The sequence below is a fragment of the Rissa tridactyla genome, chromosome 1, assembly GCF_028500815.1.
Source record: "Rissa tridactyla isolate bRisTri1 chromosome 1, bRisTri1.patW.cur.20221130, whole genome shotgun sequence".
In the NCBI taxonomy this organism is placed as follows: Eukaryota; Metazoa; Chordata; class Aves; order Charadriiformes; family Laridae; genus Rissa; species Rissa tridactyla.
The window spans coordinates 23,730,823-23,749,752 of NC_071466.1; the positions used below are offsets into that span (position 1 = coordinate 23,730,823).

Sequence of the window (18,930 nt, forward strand, 5' to 3'; positions counted from 1 at the left end):
TGTTAACCTAAAAAGATGCATTTGGAATGATTTACTGATCTCAAGAATCTGTGTCCACGGTTTTCTTTCATTTAATAAAAATGAGGATAATGCAACTCAGCATTGTAAATATCAGTATCCAAATAAGAACAAATAATGTTTAAATGTATTGAACTTCTGTTTTGTCTATTTTCCTCTATTTTAGCGGCAAAAAATTCTTATAGTTACTTCTTACTTGAATGCATATGAGGTGAATGGCATGTGTCCAACAGACATCAGTGTAATGCCACTTGATATAAAGAGAGAACAAATTTGCCCAATGGCAACCTATTATTAAGTGCTGCAGTGCCTGCTTTTTAAGCAGGGCTTTTGACCAAATTGGAGACAGAAACAGGAAACAAGCAGCTGGCACAGTTATCTCTTCTTCGGGACTTGCTTTCAATATGACGAGTTATTAATGTGCCTTAACCATTCCCATTATTTTTATCAAAATGTCATGAAAATAAACCTTTTGCTTATATATTCAACTTAATCATAAGTTAATTTTTTATTGTACACCAGTTAATGTCTTCCTCGTATGTTATAGTCGTTGGGGTTTTTTTGGTAGGAACTGAGACGGTAAGCACAATGATTGCATGATACAATACCACAGGCATTTATAGATGTCTACTGAAATGATTGGAACATGTTTTGGTGCTACTAAACCTACTGAAGATCTGATGATTATAAAAGACAAATTACCTAGAAGATATCTTGTATTACATCATAGACCTAAAGGCATGAGATTGCATCATACACACAATGGTCAGTCTACAAATTTGAAGCACAGTAAAATGTGTAGACGAGTTGGAGAAGACTGTAATAGTTTGATGGCAATTCTAAAATACCTGATTTGGGAAATTTACTCTGGGTTTTGGAAGTCCTGATGTTTGAAGGTATTGAATTTGGCAAGAGTATAAAAAGGCAGCAGATTTTCTTTTAAATAGAAAATATTTCACAGGTGCAAGAAAATGTCCACACCTAAGTCAACAAAATGTGTTTTAATACAGCATGCTTCTCCATGTGCTTTCTATGTTCTAAAAATCTTTGAGGTACATGCTATAAGATCAACGTGTAACAGATATGGTGACTCCAAAAGCTGAGATACGAGTTATCAGCATGACCAGCAACATTTTTAATACTGCTTGTTATTCTGTACTGCTTTCTGTTAAGAGCTGGTATTTGGTTTTTTTAATCCAATTGTAACTAGAATATTACAAACATAAAAATACATCATTAGCTTTGTTTCAATATTGATTGATTTAAATAAATTCTTTATATGCTAACTAAGTTTTTTACAATATTAAGTCTACCAGTTATTGCATATTGAAAAAATGTATATGATGAATGTGGCTTCATTGCATAAAGCTAATATAGTTTTATTGCAATAAGATGGCAAGTACTGAATCTGCTGGCCAGTTAATTAGGCTGTTCTTAATTTTCATTATTTTTCCATACTTCAGGTGACCTGCTCAGAAAAATACAGACTGTTTAGATTGTGCCACAGCTCCATATTTTAGATCATTAGGCTTAGTACAGCTCATCGATATTGTTTGTATTGATAATTCTACATGAAATGACATAAAAATATACAATTATTATGATATTCAGTTTCTTTTTTGATATGTCACACATCTATTTTCACAAGCAAAAGTAAATATTAAAATTTAAAATAAAACATACATTTAAACTTATAAAGAATCCTATAGATGGTCATAATTATGTTAGAACTGTGCTATGTTCCATTTTAACAATAATATTAGTAAGGAATATAATGATTATAAATTGATATGACTTAGAATTGTTACTTGACATTCAGTTCTAAGCAACTCAGTTACATTTGCGTCTTTATTTCACTTGCACATTTATGTAAAGTTTTGTCTCCTATAACGATTTAGAAAGTATATAAATTATTTTATTTTTTCCACTGAATACCATTATATGAAATCAAGAAGGCAATGGGAATTTTTTTCTCCCAGATCCCTTTCATTTCAGCATGACTATTTCAATTAATATTTAATCAGTTTGTATCACTTAGCTTTTAGACTTTTAGCTTTATTGTTTTGTCTTCTCTGAATCAAACGAAGTCAACTTTGATTTGCAGGACTCCTTTTCTGTCATATTGCATAGAGAGATGTTTGTTGTATTACTGTTCTCTCTTAATCTTTTCATAACATTACGGGTCTTAAATTTCTGTAGCATTCAAAATATAAAAATTGAACAGCAGCAAGCTTAATTCTTTCCTGATACTCTTTTTTTCGAGGCTACTGAGGTGCAAAGTCTCAAAACTCGTCTTCTGTCTAATCTGTGGGTTTTTTTATTGATCTCTAATCTAGACTGATAGCAGTCTTTTCTCCTTTTGAGAATTAAGGCTATAGAAATTTTGTGTATGCTGCCTTGTCATCTAAAAAAGAACATGATTTTTAAAGTGTATGTTTGTTGTTTAGCTTCCAGGAGTCCATCTGAAATATTTTAATGTCATTAACAGATACATATTTTGACATGCTGAATGACATGAAGTACTATGGACATGTGACTTTTGCAATTTAAACAAGATTGTGAAATATAATGATTTTTTCTTTTTTCCTTTATTTTTTGTCTAGGGAGAAAGATTTAATTGTAAGAAATGGATGCTAAAGGATTACAAGGAGAAGACAAACTGAAGATGCTCGTAATTTTACTAGCATATTTGGTAAGTTAAATTATCCCCCCCCCCCCCCCCCGGATGAATGTTGAAAAAAACTGTATTAGACTTAGGAATAGTTTCTTTTGTTTTCTGCATTCCTGCTAACACTAAAAGTCTCAAACACATGTATGCAGACAATTACATATGCATTTTGTCAGTTTAAAAGTGAGCTTGGTCAACTGATTTGTATAATTTCTTGCTACTTCTCACATGAATTAAAAACATTTTACCTTGTGAGCCTCTTCATGGAAGAAGAACTGGACTAGGGCAAAAAATATAGGTGAATATAGTGCTGTAAAGGTAATACTGCTTCACTTCAGAGAGATGGCAGGAATTCTAGGCAATTTGCAGTGGCCTTCTGTTAGTACAGTATGCTAATATATTTAGTTTAAGAGTTTGGAGTATTCAATTTATCCACAGAACATAGCATAGCACACAATTACATTGCCTACTAAGCGTACTTCAACACTGGCTTGCAGAGACAAGCTCTAGAACTAAGGGTAATTAACGCTTCATAGCTATCAAAAAAGCTTTGGTCTTTCTGAAAAGACTAATACACAAAGTAAGAATTTAGTAGCAGTTGTGGAGAGCTCTTTCTGTGATGGAAGCCTGTATGTAAGCATTTAATTTAAAATTCTATTGAGGGACCTCACAGGGTTTGCTAATGTTCCTGGTTAGGATTCCAGTGATTATTCTGAGACTTTGCATGGCTGATATTACTGCTTATGGTATTTCTCATAACCTTAGTTTCTGGTTTTGTCAGATAATGTACTTAAATGCCTTTGAAGGCAGAAATTGGATTCTCTCATTGGGCCCATTAAATATAAAGTGATAATGAAATTTAGAATAAATAGTATTCATACAGGTTTGGGGTGCTTTTTACGTTTCCAAAAGGTTTGAGTGACCTTTTAAAATCTCTAAATACTTCTGTTTAAAGGAATAGATTTTAGTTAATTTATTCAATTGTAATAGCATCATTAAAAACAATTTTAAAATCACAAATAAATGAAACACGGCAGTAAAATGTAATGTGACGTACCTTAGTGTCATGAAAAGTGTAGCTTTAGGAAATGGTCATATATATTTTTCATAATGTTGAGTAAGGTGAGAAACTTAAACTCATGTTCAAACAATTAAGTGTTTTTACATTACACAAGTGCCAAATATCAAGCATGTCTTCTAAAAACTGTAAAATTATTGCAAGTCGCTGAGTACTGAGAACCTTTAAAATTCAAGCCACTTATCCATACTTGGAGTTAGATTTTTAACTTTCATTGCCATATTTAAAGTTTTTTTTATAATGCAGAAAGTTAATTTTAAGATAGAAATATGAATTTATTCCTTAGATTTAGAGTGCGTATAAATTATATGTTAATCACAGATTAATTGATTAATTATATTTTATTGAATTTACTTTTTTGGGTTTTTTTTTTTTAGCTGAGTAGGGTAATTTGTGAGACTGGAGATTGCAGAGAGCAAGAATTTAGGGACCACACTGGAAACTGTATCCTCTGCAAACAGTGTGGACCTGGAATGGAACTCTCAAAGGTAAGCAAATCATACTTTCTTGAATTTACTTTGTCTCCAATAAATGCATTTACATATGTGGTTAAAATAATAGATACGTGTATTTATATGGCAATACTTTTTTATGATTTTGGCATTTGAACAGGTTTTCTTGTTGTTTGGGCTTTTTTTATAGAATGTGTTGGGTTGGAAGGGACCTTTAAAGGTCGTCTAGTCCAACCCCCCTGCAGTGAGCAGGGACATCTTTAACTAGGTCAGATTGCTCAGAGCCTCATCAAGCCTGGCCTTGAATGTCTCCAGGGATGGGGCCTCCACCACTTCTCTGGGCAACCAGTTCCAGGGTTTGCTGGTTCTCTTTATATAAAATACTTAGTTCAGAAAATGATGATGCCATTAATAAAGTAGTCAGTACTATTAGAGGATCTTGGTATGGGCTCTCAAATTAAAATGATTTTTTTTTTTTAAAGGTAAGTTAGCGCTACAAAAAAGGGGGAAAAAAACTAAAGGGAATTAAGACTGAATAACCTCACTGTGTAGAGGAGAGTATGAAAAAGGAATTCCAAATTAGTGATTGGTGCAGACCACTGAAATGGGGGGTGCTTGGTTTTTACAATGTGACTTTCAGAGTCAGTTCTGGATTTTAGGTGAAATTGCCACTATAGGCAATGTTTAAATATTTTCTCTACAACAGCATATTTTAAAGAATGGCTTATAATAAAAATAAGATCATAAGCACATAAATACAGAATATGATTCAAGTGGGAATTGACATATTTCCTTAGAACAGCTGGGAGAGAGGGGATTGTTCTGTTTTCACTAGCTCAGTGGTTGGAGCACTTTGTGTTGGGAAGCTAGATTCAAGTGAGGCTCAGTTTCTTCATTTTACAACTTACTGAAAATGCTATAAACCTAATCCATATCTTTATGCTGTGTAATGTAATTGAGAAGGTTGAGGCCAGAAAAATACACGGTAATATGTAGAAAGCACATAAAAAGTCCTTGTTAATATCACAGAGAAGAAAAGATTGTTATCGTCAGCCTTATGTAAATGGTTTTTCTTTTGGAACAACTGCATCTGTTCCAAAAGAAAAACTCCATAAAAGTTTTGGAAACAGCAGTCTTTTTAGGAGTGCAGAAGTGAATCAATGGAGATGAATGGTGACTGAGGTTATGGACTGTGATTCAGTAGAGCTAGGAAGTTAACTTGGCAAAGCTTCCAGGAAAACTCCAAGTCTGAATGCAAGTCATGAGGGGGATCTTCGTTGCTTTCAGCACAGAGAAAGTAGGTGCTGTGTCTAAGCAAGAATAGATAACAATAAAGAAGATATAGTTGAAACGAGAGGGAGGGAGGGAGGGATGTGGTGGGATTCACTAACTCAATCACCGGAGATTAAAGAGATAACAGGGGCACGGGGAGACTGGATGTTTTGGAGGAGCAGGTGTGTCATGCTAGAGGTGTGAAGATGGTCAGGCAAAAAAGAGAGGGTGCAAGCTGGTATCATGAAAGGTGAGCAGACTTGTCAAGTCTCGTGCATAAGCTACTATACCTACCCATTGTGCCCATTGTGAGAGTGTAAAACTGTGGCCCAGGCGTAACTGTGCAGTCTGATGGATACGTGATAGGTGGGGCCATAAAATCTGAGAGAAGTAGCTGCCCTGCCCAGTGTCTTTGCATATCGAAGGGCAAACTCTGTTTTGTACTCTTACTGGTGGTGTAAAAAGGATGATAAAGGTAGAATTTAGCATATTATTTAGGAGGAGTGAAATTTAATTTTCAGGGTTGCTTTTGTAGGCAAGTAGGTTATGTAGATCCAAGTGGGAATTTGAAATGTTATTTTCGAAAAATTTTTAACATGAAACGTTACGAAGTCTAGTGTGTATGTGTTTTTAAACAACAGGGAAAAAGAAGCTTTCAGTTTGTGCCTTCAGATTTCTTACTATATTCAGTTCTGCAAAAAGCACAAGTATTGTGGTTTGTGGGTAGTTTGAAGAGATTTACTGAAATTGAGTGACACGTTTTCCCAATCTCTCCACCCCCTGGAGCTAGTGTTCAGTGCGTTAACAGAAAACTTAAGTTTCACACTTCAGTGAAGATTGCTTTCTATGTTAGGTGCTGTTAGTTAAGGTTTAGTCATACAAACAATGCTGTTCAGTGGAGATTTGTAGATGACTAACGGTATGGATGTGGTTTTGTTTGGATGTTTTGTTTTTTTTTTTTTCAGATTGACCTTAAATTTGAGGACTGAAAGGTTCTGGGGGGTGTTTTAATTTATAAAGGCACCTGTAAATATGGCACTTCTTACCAGTGGTCCTACTAAAGCAGTATTATATGCATTGATGTAGCATACTTATCTAGGTGGCAAATAAAAACCAGAAGCATAAAAACTAATGCCTTCATTACTTACAGTTTTCTTTCAATTTAATAAAGAAATGCTAAACTACAATAGAAAGGTCATAACTTGAATAGTGTACTATTGCAAGCAGTGTTTTTACTTCAACTATTTTTGTTTAAACTCGGATAGTCCCAATTCTTAGGACTAGTTTTTTCTGAAAATATGAATGCTTAATCAATTTCAGTGTGTAAGCAATGACTTCTCCAAGACATGAATAGGCTTTCAACTACTATTTTTTTTGCTACTACACTAGAACTGAAATAACTAAATAGATTTTTCTCAAACCTAAATGTGAGAGGAAGCATAATTTCCTTTGTAAATAGAGGTACAGTTTTCTGTGAATCATAGTGAAGGATGTGATGCTGCGGCTGTTACTGAAACGCAGTTGAGCATAGTCTTGCTGAACTACAGCTTGAAGCAACAAAGTATGTTAAGTCAAAGGTCAGAACACAAAGGGAAAAGGGATTTAATGATATACTTGGAGTAATTTGCAGCACAGGGGGAGTTTTGTTTGCTTGGTTATTTTACATGTGAGAAAGCAGTAATGTAATTATGCTGTAGTTTAATAACAGTTTCTTAATAACAAATAGTGTGTTTGTTTTCCTATCAAATATTTAGTGCTCATGGATAAAACTAGATATGCTGCTGGGTGTGTGAGCATGACTGTATGTCTAAGTATATAGTAAAATACACTGTTATCAGTGAGTGTTTTTGTTCGGTTGCCCCCTGAAGTGTTTTAAGCAATTGACTGACAGGTTTCTTTTTTATGTTAGTAACAAAAAAACCTCAGCCTATATTGTTGAATACAAAAGGTCAGCTATTGGGTCATGCAGCAGTGGACCATGTGAATGGCTGATGTAAACATACGTCCCTATTTCCTTCCCTCAAAACTCAGTTCAGGTTGAGCTTCTACTGCTGAGTAAGCTGAAGGAGACAGGTCCAATATCAAGGACTGTAGAGCCATCGCTTCGCTCTTATTTATGAGAAACTACTTCATCTTAGTTACAATCTAAATCTGTAGATTCCTTTCTCGTTATTACTAACTAGACAAAAATAGCAACTGCCTTCCTTTCAAAAGACAAGTAGAGTTGGTAGTCTAAACACTGTGAAAGAAAAACCGCAGCTCTCAAGATAAAAACGGTAAGTACGGTGGTACAGATGGGTACTATGACTTAAATACAGTGCCACTGAATTGATCAGCAACCAGTTTAGAGCGTAAGTACACTTGTGCAAGTTCTTTCCTACTTTTGCCTTTGTTAAACCGAGCACATGATGTTATAGAAATAAAAACTAATACATCGTTACCTAATTGTGATATCTGGGGGTTTTTTTTAAACTTCAGTGGGGTTTTTATTGTGGCTTTATAAAACCCAGTGAAGTCAACAGTCATTAGTTGTCCCTACACATAAGGGAAGACACAGTGGCACCTGAAGATCAGACTTACTAACACAGGCTGCATAGGTGACCTAAGGTATGGTTAAAGCCTAGTCTGGTACTGTGTGACAGTCCAGTCTGTTCCCATGTTGACGGATACACTCAGATATACCACAGTCTTGCATCAACAGTATGGATAAGTGTGCTTGGCAAAATACCGCCTGGGTGTGTATATATCCATATATGTATATACACGTGTGTGTATATATACTTATTTTTACAGCTATTAACTTGAACTATTTATGTGACCTTTGTTGCTATACTACGTGAGCATTTCATATCGCCTTTCTAAGTTTGGGAAATCCTGTTGCCTTTTCTTGATTTCTATGCTAGTGTCTCATGTAAAAATTAGCTTGACTGTGGTAACTCAGGGAGTTTTTGGTGGAACAGAGAAGCCAGAGGCCGCAGAGTGGAAAAAGAGGATGGAGTCTCTCTCTTTACAAGGCACCACATGGACAAGACAAGGGGCAACAGGTACAAATTTTATGAGAGAGGTATTATCTCTATATAAGAAAGAAATTTTTTACAGGGAGCACAATCATTCCCCGGAACAACCTCCCCGGGACTCCATCACTTGCAAAGATGCAATTGTACATGGTGCTAGATCATCTCATCTCAGCTCCCTGTCCCATGAAGGATTGGACCAGATATTCTTTCAAGGTTCCTTCTGACCTGGGCTGTTCTGTGATTCTATGATGAGTGTTTAATTTTAGTTGCAAACTGGTGCTCAATCTATTGGATTGACCTTCCTGTCTGCATAGATAAGCGACTTCAGGCACCCTTTATACCATGAAAAAACAAAACAACCCCAGCCTTATCTCATATAACTAGTTCTGAATCTAGACTATTCTTTACAGCTTTTGCTGTCACAGTTTAGTGGGGCTCTCTTTTTCAGGAACATTTTTGAAGTAATTCTTTATTCCTTAAAATAAGAAAAAAGAGTACACCCTCAACTTTTCCTTTCTGATTCCCTATCAACTGTTCTAACAGGGCGCTACAGATGTTGCATTAACTTAGAACTAAAATCCACTGATCTCTTCTGTTGATTGCATTTTTTATAAAGTACTTTTAACATATTGTCATCATAAGAAAGCCAGCTTTGTTATTTTATCAACAATTAAGCATTGATGAATGAAAGCTGCTTCTCCTGTTTGCTTCTATTTGTTCATTTAAAAAAATAATGTAGCCTTTTCTCATTAACGTGAGTCCTTGGTAATGTTTGTGAAGCCTCTGAACCACTAAAATAGCTTGATTTTAAGCATGTGGGGTTTTTGTTTGGGGTTGTTCTCTGGGTTTTGGGGGGTTTTTTTAAGCAGTGTTTTCTTCTAGGGTAGGAGACTGAAATGATTGTGTCGATTCAGAAGGAAGTGTTTGCTTCGTGTGGCTCAGCATTATTTCATTTCTCATTCATTTAGTAGGAAACAAAGCATCATGTGGTTAAGCAAGTGATTTAATATCTTTCATTCTTTAAGTGGCTGCAAGTTGCCAGTACCTGAATAGTCATTGGTGTGGCTTGATAGTAACAGCCTTTTTTGTCCTATCTTACCAGTAACGTGTTTCTGTATAAATCAAACCTTATATATGATTCAAATTTATATAAATCACAATTAATGCAGAAAAAAATAAACTGGGATAGTTAGGGCATACAATGGAACGGATCACGAAACTGATCACTTTTAACCTGGATCACTCCTGTGGTCAGATTTACAGCTCAGCCTCCTAATCAGTTGTATCAGTACAGTTGAGGACAGTGTATGACAAAGAAGAAAAAGCAGAGGTGAAAGGGAGAGAGTGCCTTAAGCCAGCATTGCCACCAAATACATGATGATAAATAGTGTCCCCAAGAGACTGCTGCTGTGCAGAGAGCTTATGGGGCAGAGGGAGCTTGATGGTTGCTGAGGCAGGGCTACATGTCATAGGTTGCTTCCTTGCACCAGATGTATGATGAAGGAAAAGGAGACCTACATCTTGGCTCAGAAAAGGAAATGTGAATTAAACAGGAAGGTACTGTTTCTACTCCTGAATGCAACAGTCCTCATACACAACATGAGAGGTGGTGTGCTGTGTCTGACATGTCCCAGTGAAGTTATTGAGAGCAGCTGCTACCATGTTTAGCAGTCACTTAGTAACTTTTCAAAGCAAGATGTGAAGAAGCCTGCCATATCTCAGGTCAGGAGAGGCTAACATGTGTTTCTGGATCAGTCTCCTGGAAGCTAGAGCAGCTGCATGTGGCATGTCAAATCTTATTCACTGAGCGTGAAACTTTTCTGGCACTAACTTTGCACTTTGCCACAGCAGCTAAATTTGACATGTTTGGAGCACAGTCTTGCAGCCTGTCCTGCTCAAGAGATTTCTGCTGATAGATATGGCTGATTATTGGATTCTAGATGAGGCTAATCCAAAGCCTAAGATACTCTTGGGAGCTAAAACTGTGCTATTTGACAAGGCCATGTACTCAAAGATATTACTAAAAACTTAATTTCCCAGTGCCAGTGTAGTGCTGCAACCTGTTATATGACCTGACATCAGTTAAAAGCGTCTCAATGACTGGAAGGCTTTTTCTTGAGAATACCCAAATATTATTGTAATCATCGTGGCCTAAGTGGAACTTCTCTGTGCTGTACTATCTAGGGACTTACGTAGGTTGTGGATAATCAGTGGAACTAGAAACAAATTCTAAAATGTGCTTGCAGATTACGATCTTAATAATGCCTGAAAGCATTTTTTTAATGAAATTTGAGGTTATTTTAATTGAAAGAAGTTTAAAATCTAATTTATTCTTCATTTACTTTCTGCATTGCATTCAACTTTTAGGGAAAACCCATACCACTTAACTCCATTACCCTTTATGGTCTGCTGTAGTTCTGGTGGTTCTGTCTGAGTCAGTGTTTGGGTAGTATATACCAAAAGAACATGTTAACACTGCCAAGGTAATACTTTAAGAGGTGTCTGTATTATTGTATGCTTTTAATATTTTTTAGCTTGAACCTAAGTTATGAGTTTAGTTAACTAGCTTGCTACGGATTCCTACATGGTCTTGACTAGTCATCTTAATACCTTAGTGAAACTCACTTCTGAAAAAAGTTCTTCTGGGGATACATACAAAAAGGTAATGAGATGTCATGATACTTTGGTAGTGAAATCTGTATAAATACCCAGAAAGTATAATTGCATTTGAATTTTGAGGATTTTTTTTTATTAATTTTAATGCAGTTTTCTAAATTAGTTTGGGGGTTTCATGGCTTTTACTGTGTATCATTTGAGAGAGAAATTTTTCATTAATGTTACCTGGTACCATTGAAAAGGGGAAGTGGAAAGGGAAAAGTGGGCTAAGTGTTCTTCACAATAAGCTTCACAATAGGAGAAATAAATATAGTGTATATTTACCTGCTCTTTTTTTTTTTTTTCTAGCACAGAAATAAAAAGAAAAAGGTTTTTTGAAATCTGGCTAAATGAGGTTACAAGTCTTATTTCTCTTTTCTGCAGTCCTGAGGTGAACTGCCACAGGAGATGAGCCCTCTTTTAAAAATACGAGTGGGAGGATAGAAAGGATGAGGGGAGCTTGACAGCTTAATAAATAGAGCACTAATAAAATTGGTGCACATCAGTTTTGCACATGTACTGATAAAAGATGAACAGTTGATTTTTTTATATCTTTGCTGGACTGTTTATAATTTAACAGGATTTAAAAGTCCAAGATTTCAAAGGATTTGAATCCATCATCTAAATCATATCCTTCAGTTTTGGGAATGTGGTTAATTATGAGTGCAGATCTGTTTGAAGTTCTGCCTGGTTTACAAGCTTAAATATTTATTTGCACCTGCCAGGCAGTTAACTACCTCAAATATTATGTGAACATAAAAAGCACGTACATAAAGCTGTAGTTGTTATGGATTATATCTGCAGAATTTCTGGCAAGGACTTAGAAGCCATCTTTGAAAAGACTGGAGACTGTAAATTCCTTGGGCAGAAGATTTCTTTATATTGCATCCACCATTTTTATAGCTTTAAAGTAAACCATTCCACGTTACAAAGGACCACTAAGATGTATCCATACATCCAACTATAGCAAAGCAGATCTGATAGAGCGAGAAACAATTTACTCAAGCTTTGGTGGTTTGGACCAGTGAGTTGAAGGCATTTCGTTCTAACTTTATTTCCTGGTGTTTGTTTGTTTTTAATCTGAAACTTCAAAGGTAGTCTGGAAAGGAAAACTTATAATTAAGTTAATTTAAGCCTTATATTTGAAAGTTTACTAGGACTGGGGAGGGACTCATTCCAAATGATTTATCAAAAGATACGAATATGTATGGTTTGACTAAGCTATATAATAAATCCTATAACATTAGTATTTGGCTGATCTAAACAGAAAGAGTAAAGAGTAGGTATTTAGAAATAATGTGTTGAGGAATAATGAGATTCAATGAAAAATTTTATTTAGGCTTAGGAAGAGCAAAATCTCCTGACAGAAGTTAGTCTGGTTCCAGTCCTTGGTGTTAGATCATGTAGCTTTGTATACAGTCTCACAATTGCATAAATGAAATTGAGTGTAAAACTGAACACAGTAAGATATTTTTAGGTGACATAAAATAGAACTGCTAGAATCTTCATTGTTTTGGCACTGATTCCTAGCAGAAACTGGTAGGTTTGAAATAAAATGGTAGAAAATGTTCTATGGCTGAAGTAAATTTTTAAAAACACTGAAATATTTTTATCCCCTTTTGCCTACGAGCTTTATTTAGGGTCAATATCTCACAGGAGGAATGTGCTGTACAGTGTATGAAACTGTAGTATGCTTCTTTGTTAGTACTAACTGCAATGATTTTTCTGTCTGCTCCTTAATCTGAATAATAGTCAATAGTAAGAAACTACATTTCAGCTAAAAAACAAACCAAAAATTAAAACTTATTTTTAAAATTCCTGGGTCTAGAGACAGAGGAAGAAGACTATTTTTAGTGACCATTTGTAGTTGCTTTCTTAGAATTGTTCATTTTCTGTGTACTTGAGTGCTTGTTCTTCTTCAGAGGATAGTAAAGATATTCTTAACATAAAGGAAAATTGAAAATTCTTAGCATGTCCAGTAAAATGCATCTGAAGTTGTTTATTATTACTTTATCATTGCAAATTAGAGGCAGTGTAAAATACATATTGGCCAACTATATCACAGAGCTTGTTCCATAGATGCTTTCTCAGTGCAAAACCTTGGAGAATCCTGAGTCTGTTTATAAGGCTCAAAACTTTTTTACTGCAGCAGATTTACATAGGTAGGTGACTGTGGAATAAGTTATTTATATGCATCGAACATGCATGTGTTGTGGACAAAACTGGTGGAAACCTTCTCTTAAGTTGCCACAGCTGAAGATTTCCTACAGTTTTCTCACTGGGAAGATGCCCTATTCTTCCTCTGAGACGACATACTGGAGGAGGTGATCCCCACATTGTGCCTTTCCCACCTACTTCTTTCCCAGTAAGTCCTTTCCAGCAATTTGTTGTATCCCTCTAGCTGTTTTGCGGTGTGTCACTAAATACATCAAATCTAACTCCAAGGTACTGCAAAAAAAAAAAAAATAGGATATTCAGATGAGAAAAGAGAATAGCAACTCTTAGCAATTTGATAACTCTAAGAAATAGTGACATAAAAATGCAATAGATTGATAGTTCTTGATGATCGGTTCATAGAATGCAGCCCCCAAACTATTACATATTTTTGTGTGAAGCATTTGTCTTTGCAGCCTGTCATTTGTCTTAGGTGTCCTTTTGCAAATGAATGGAAATAATGTCTTTAAACAGCTAAATTTGGGGTAAATAACCAACCATAACGATGTTTCTTGTATAGTAAAATGTCATGCCTCCCTGTGATCTGCAGGGCAGTTTAAGAACCGTTGAAACTGGAGCAGATTGAGTTTCTGAAATTCTTAGTGGCTAAGCAACGTTTTGTGCCTAGCTGATGGTCATTAACCAGTTCTGTTTTATTTGGTAACAGAAATTCTAAGCCTTTGAAGATCAGTGCACTCTCTTCGGCAATTAACTTTGTTCACCTTAGCTATGAACCTTAATATCAAAGTGCTTCTTTGCTGTTTTTGTAACTGAGTAAGTGCCTTTATACTTCACTTGTCCCAGTTTCTGCACTTTCACATGACTGACCTAATTAAAAAACAGACAGCTCAATAATTCTACCATAAGCTAGTAATAATGAAACTGTGGGAGTCCTTGAAGCCCTTTATCATTCAAATACACAGTGGTTTCATGAATAAAGTGGATGACTAAGTATTACTTATAGAAGTAAGGGAGATTATTAGCAGTGGAAGACACATTTGAACTTGCTGAAAGGATGGCTTTTGTCTTTAGAAAGACCTACTCTCTCAGTAATAATTACACTAGGTCTTCATTTTATCCCAGCATTCTCTTCTTGTTCACGCTTTCAGAGACTGAATAGCTTGCTATTGCTTGTTAATCCCTACAGGAATGCGGCTTTGGATATGGGGAGGATGCACAGTGCATGACATGCAGACCAAACAGATTCAAGGAAGACTGGGGCTTTCAGAAGTGCAAGCCTTGTCTGGATTGTGCATTAGTTAACCGGTTTCAGAAGGCTAACTGTTCTGCCACCAGCAATGCGCTATGTGGAGACTGTTTACCAGGGTAAGTCCATTTCTGAAGATGAGACTTGAATAAATTCAAAACTAATTTGTATTGACAGTTGCTTGTTCATGTTTTCCAGATAAATGTATGTATGAAGGTCCTAGGTTCTAATCTTGGCCTTGACAACAATTTACATTTCAGAATTGCAGTCTTAATTATCTCATCTATAAAAATGGTTTGATAATTACCTATGCGATCTATGAGAGTATTGTCTATACAGCACATGAGCAAAATACTTCAAAATATTGAGTGTTACTTGTGGCTTACTTCATTGTTATAAAGAATTAAATGTTTGGAAACATACACAGTTGCCTTCTTGAAGACTGATCACATTATTTGCTTGCTTTTTTCTCCCTCCTTAGGTCAATGCCTAGTAATTCTTATGCATGTATATTTTTATATATTGGTGGTTGTGGTTTATGCTCCTGAATTTCCTTTACTATATTGGTAAATTCATAGAGTGTTATCCTGGCTGAGAATCATAAATGGATCTGAAAGAATTGTTTTGGAACAAATCATAACACTCTGTAGACTCACTGAAACTGCTGTTATAAATCAAGATGTGTGCTTAGTTTGTTGTCCAGTCATCCCAGATTGCTGTTGCTAATCTTCTCTGTTTGTAGTATTAAGTGTTAAGATCTCTAAAAGGCTATTCTTTTACATTGTGTCCAAGTTCTTCTATTATAAATGCCTGCCATGAATTTGTTAAAAGGCATTTATGATGTTTTTTTGAACTATGGATTGGTAGTTTAATCAATAGGAGTAGGTTATGAAAACTGATTTGCAATTGTAACAGCCTTTGTATTTTCGGGGTGCGTATCTCGGAGATGCTTAAAATTCATACATTTGTTTCCTATATATATCTCAGCAATTTTATTTTATTTATTGTTATATACTTTTTTTTTAATACTAGCTATCAAATACCTGAAGGCTGTTAAGTTCCTACAGTTATTCTTCTCAAGATAGAAATGAGGTCTTTTAATTTAAAAACACATAGTAAAGCTTTCATAACTAATGTTAGTTTAAGTCATGGTATAAGAAGGTGCAACTCCAGGCATCAGATCTTACTCACAACCACTTTTGATACTGCCTGCAGCCACACGGCGGATTGATTTATGCTCTTATTGCCGATTAATACATATATGTATTGTAGGGCTTATTTGGCTGTCAGCAGGAAGATTTTCTTCTTATGGTGTAAACAATATAAGCTAAATTTTGGAAGAGGAGAAAGGAACAAAAAAGAAACCAGAATAAAACAAGAATTAAGGGTAACTCTAAACTGGAGGACCTGGGAATGCTTCTCAATATTCTGGTCTAGAATGTGTTCTAGATACGTGTGTCGGGTACGTGTTAAAATGAGAGCTGTTTCCACAACCTGCTTTTACTGGCAGCAAGGTTGGAAACATGAGGAGGGAGGGAGTCATGGCTGGGGGAGTCAGAGGTCATCTGGTCTGGATGTTTTTGGGAACAGAACTGTAGAACACACCACCACTCTTACCTGTCCATCAGTCTAGATGCTGTCTACGTGAATGGAGGATATAGCTAGCCAAACCGAATGGTTTAGCTAATGTTTTACCTCTCAGCAATCATATTTATTTCTGTTTTGCATGGGTTTCCAACACGCCATTCCCTATGATTCAGGTTCAAAACACTACAGTCATCATGTCAGCTAAAAACAAATACTAACACATTTAATTCAGAGTAAATGATCACAGTAGCCCCTTCAGTCTTACAGCCTATGAATCTTTTTCTGTTCACATTGTTAAAGCATGAGTTTCTTGAGCAGTTGGAAAGCTGTTTGTTTTAGCTGATACAGTCTTCATACTTTATTGGCATTTACAATATTAATAATTCAACATCAGTAGAGTTAGTACCTTTTATTTAATGTGCCACTACCACTACAGAAAACACTTAATTCACATACTCATCTTGAACAGACCACAGCTGTTGATTCTAGCTTAGTACTAATGACTGGTTGAAAGACAGACTGACCTACTTGATTAAGGAGCTGTTGTAGATAAGTTCTTTAGAGGATGTCATACTCTCATACAAATTTGAGATATAACACTCTGAAGTTCTGGTTTTTAATTTGGTGCTATTCTTGTTCCCTGGTTTAGAATGTAGGCTTTTTCCTGTCACTGTAGTCAGTAAGCTCTTCAAACATAAACTCAATAGTAAAGTTCTTGAAGGGTCTTTAGAATAAAAAGTCTCCTTGAGTACGATAGCCATTATTTATATTTTTTAATGTCTTTGCATTAATTTCTTTAAAAATTAGTAGTTTGGTTAGGAATGGTTAGTTTGCTTTAGAGTTTTGTTCTGTTGTTTTCCTGTTACTGCCTGTGGCCTTCCATTGCTATTATTTATCTAAACCATCTGACTGATACTTCTGTTTGCAATATCTATTTTTTCATACCTTGAAATGCTTGCTATCTAGAATTTTTAAAGTATACATTTAAGTGAAATATGGAAACAAAGTGGAGAATTGGATAATGTAGATTGGGACTTGTGGTCACTTCATTGATTTGCACTCACAGTGCGTGCACGTTGTGATTTTCGTTGGTGGTGAAGATCTTCCTAGAGGAGAAGGAAGAGCCAGGGAGGGATTGTTGGTTTGTTAAAATATAGTTCTAAAAAGCCATTTTTACTGTTCTGCTGTACTACAAAATGATCAGAGTAATCTTATTTTCTGAAGATTTTGTCACACAGGATGTTAAAACTTCTTTTTTTTTGGGAGGGAGGATGACACCCTTCTGTACAAGTACATAAATAAACAAATTTATGAGTGATTTTTCCTTCTCTGAGCTAGAGGATATCTTAAGGATTTTAACTAGAAAGCATTGATGTCTGGTCCATTATATACTGTTAGTGGTGATAATAACCTTGCAATATCTTGTTTCTTTCAGAAGAGTTATATAGATTAATCAGTTCACTTTTACATTTAAATGTGTAAATAAGCTTGCATAATGTGAGTTCATCATACTTGTCTTGCATGCTGTGATCTATGAGAAAAACGGGAAGTTGATTTCTGTCTGAAATCTCCAGAATTCTTTACTTCTTATGTGAATATAAGATTATAGTGACTATGCATTTGGTCTAACAGGTTTAGAATTTTTTGGCAATTAACTTTAGATCTACTGATGTACTATTAATATCTACTGTACTTTTGTTTGCTTTTATTTTCTTCTATTTCTTGATAGTTTGCATTGGGACACAGATTGACAAAAGCTTGCAGTTATAGAGCATTCTGTTAAAACATCTGATCAATTTTGTGAGGCAAAATATCTGGTTTTGATTAACTGGTTTTTTTCATTCCTATATCTTCTAGATTTTATAGGAAGACTAAGCTTGGAGGCTTTCAAGACATGGAGTGTGTTCCTTGTGGTGATCCTCCTCCTCCCTATGAGCCTCACTGTAAGTGCTGTTTTCCTCCTGTTGGAGTGGGATTTGGCTTCAGAATGTTTTTTGTTTTAACTTGAAATCTTGGCAAAAAATGACAGTCACAGTTATGAAGAATTCTTTTAAAGGCTTGTTTTCTGGTTAGTAAATGATTTTGTTAATACATTTCAGCAGGTCCAGCACTATTATTGCAAGGTTCCCTCATATGACCAGTCACTTGAGGATAAACATTTTCGTAATACCACGTGTTTAGGCAGCCTTGACTCTGCTTCTGATGTTGTCATATTCATTTTAATTTCTTGTTTGTGTTAATGCCAAAAGAAAGCCAGTCTTCCTAGACCCTCTGCCTGCTATCTGGTAGGCCTCAGTGAGTATGAATTCTTTCCTGACACCCAAAAGAGGTAATTTGTTGATACCTTTGAAAATAACTTTTGTATTAAGGTTACAGCGAGAGAGAACAATATAGATAAATATCTATATATGAAGAAGGCAATGAGTAATCAGTTTTTCTATTTGTTTTTGTCCAATGAGAGGATCAGAATCTCTTTAATAGGAGAGGCCCTCTTTACTCTGCAACAGAAGCCTTTTTACTACTTCTTCCAAGGCTGTTGATGGTCTACATCCTATTAAGTTTTTAATTTAATAAAAGGAGTGAATTATTCATGTTTCCTTTATTGCTGTCTGCTTTATAATATGAAAAATAAAATTGATTCAACATAATCTTGTGGAAAACCTTGGGTTTACTTGTCGCTTCTGTAACTGTGAAGTTATGTTTTGGGTTGTTTTTTTTCTCTATTCCAAACAATTGTTTATAGGGAGAATGAATTGTCTAGT

The 18,930-nt window shown here is 35.4% G+C and overlaps 1 protein-coding gene across 4 annotated transcripts in view; it reads left to right on the top strand.

The window, feature by feature from the left end:
• Positions 1-18,930, top strand: part of TNFRSF19 (TNF receptor superfamily member 19) — a 59,520-nt gene that overhangs the window by 9,982 nt on the left and 30,608 nt on the right. For all 4 annotated transcript variants that reach the window (XM_054216788.1, XM_054216551.1, XM_054216635.1 and 1 more), the window contains 4 exons: positions 2,622-2,710; positions 4,142-4,252; positions 14,522-14,700; positions 18,026-18,111. In XM_054216788.1, the coding sequence (XP_054072763.1) occupies positions 2,645-2,710; positions 4,142-4,252; positions 14,522-14,700; positions 18,026-18,111 (442 nt within the window). In that variant the 5' untranslated portion in view covers positions 2,622-2,644. The remainder of the gene's footprint in view (positions 1-2,621; positions 2,711-4,141; positions 4,253-14,521; positions 14,701-18,025; positions 18,112-18,930) is intronic.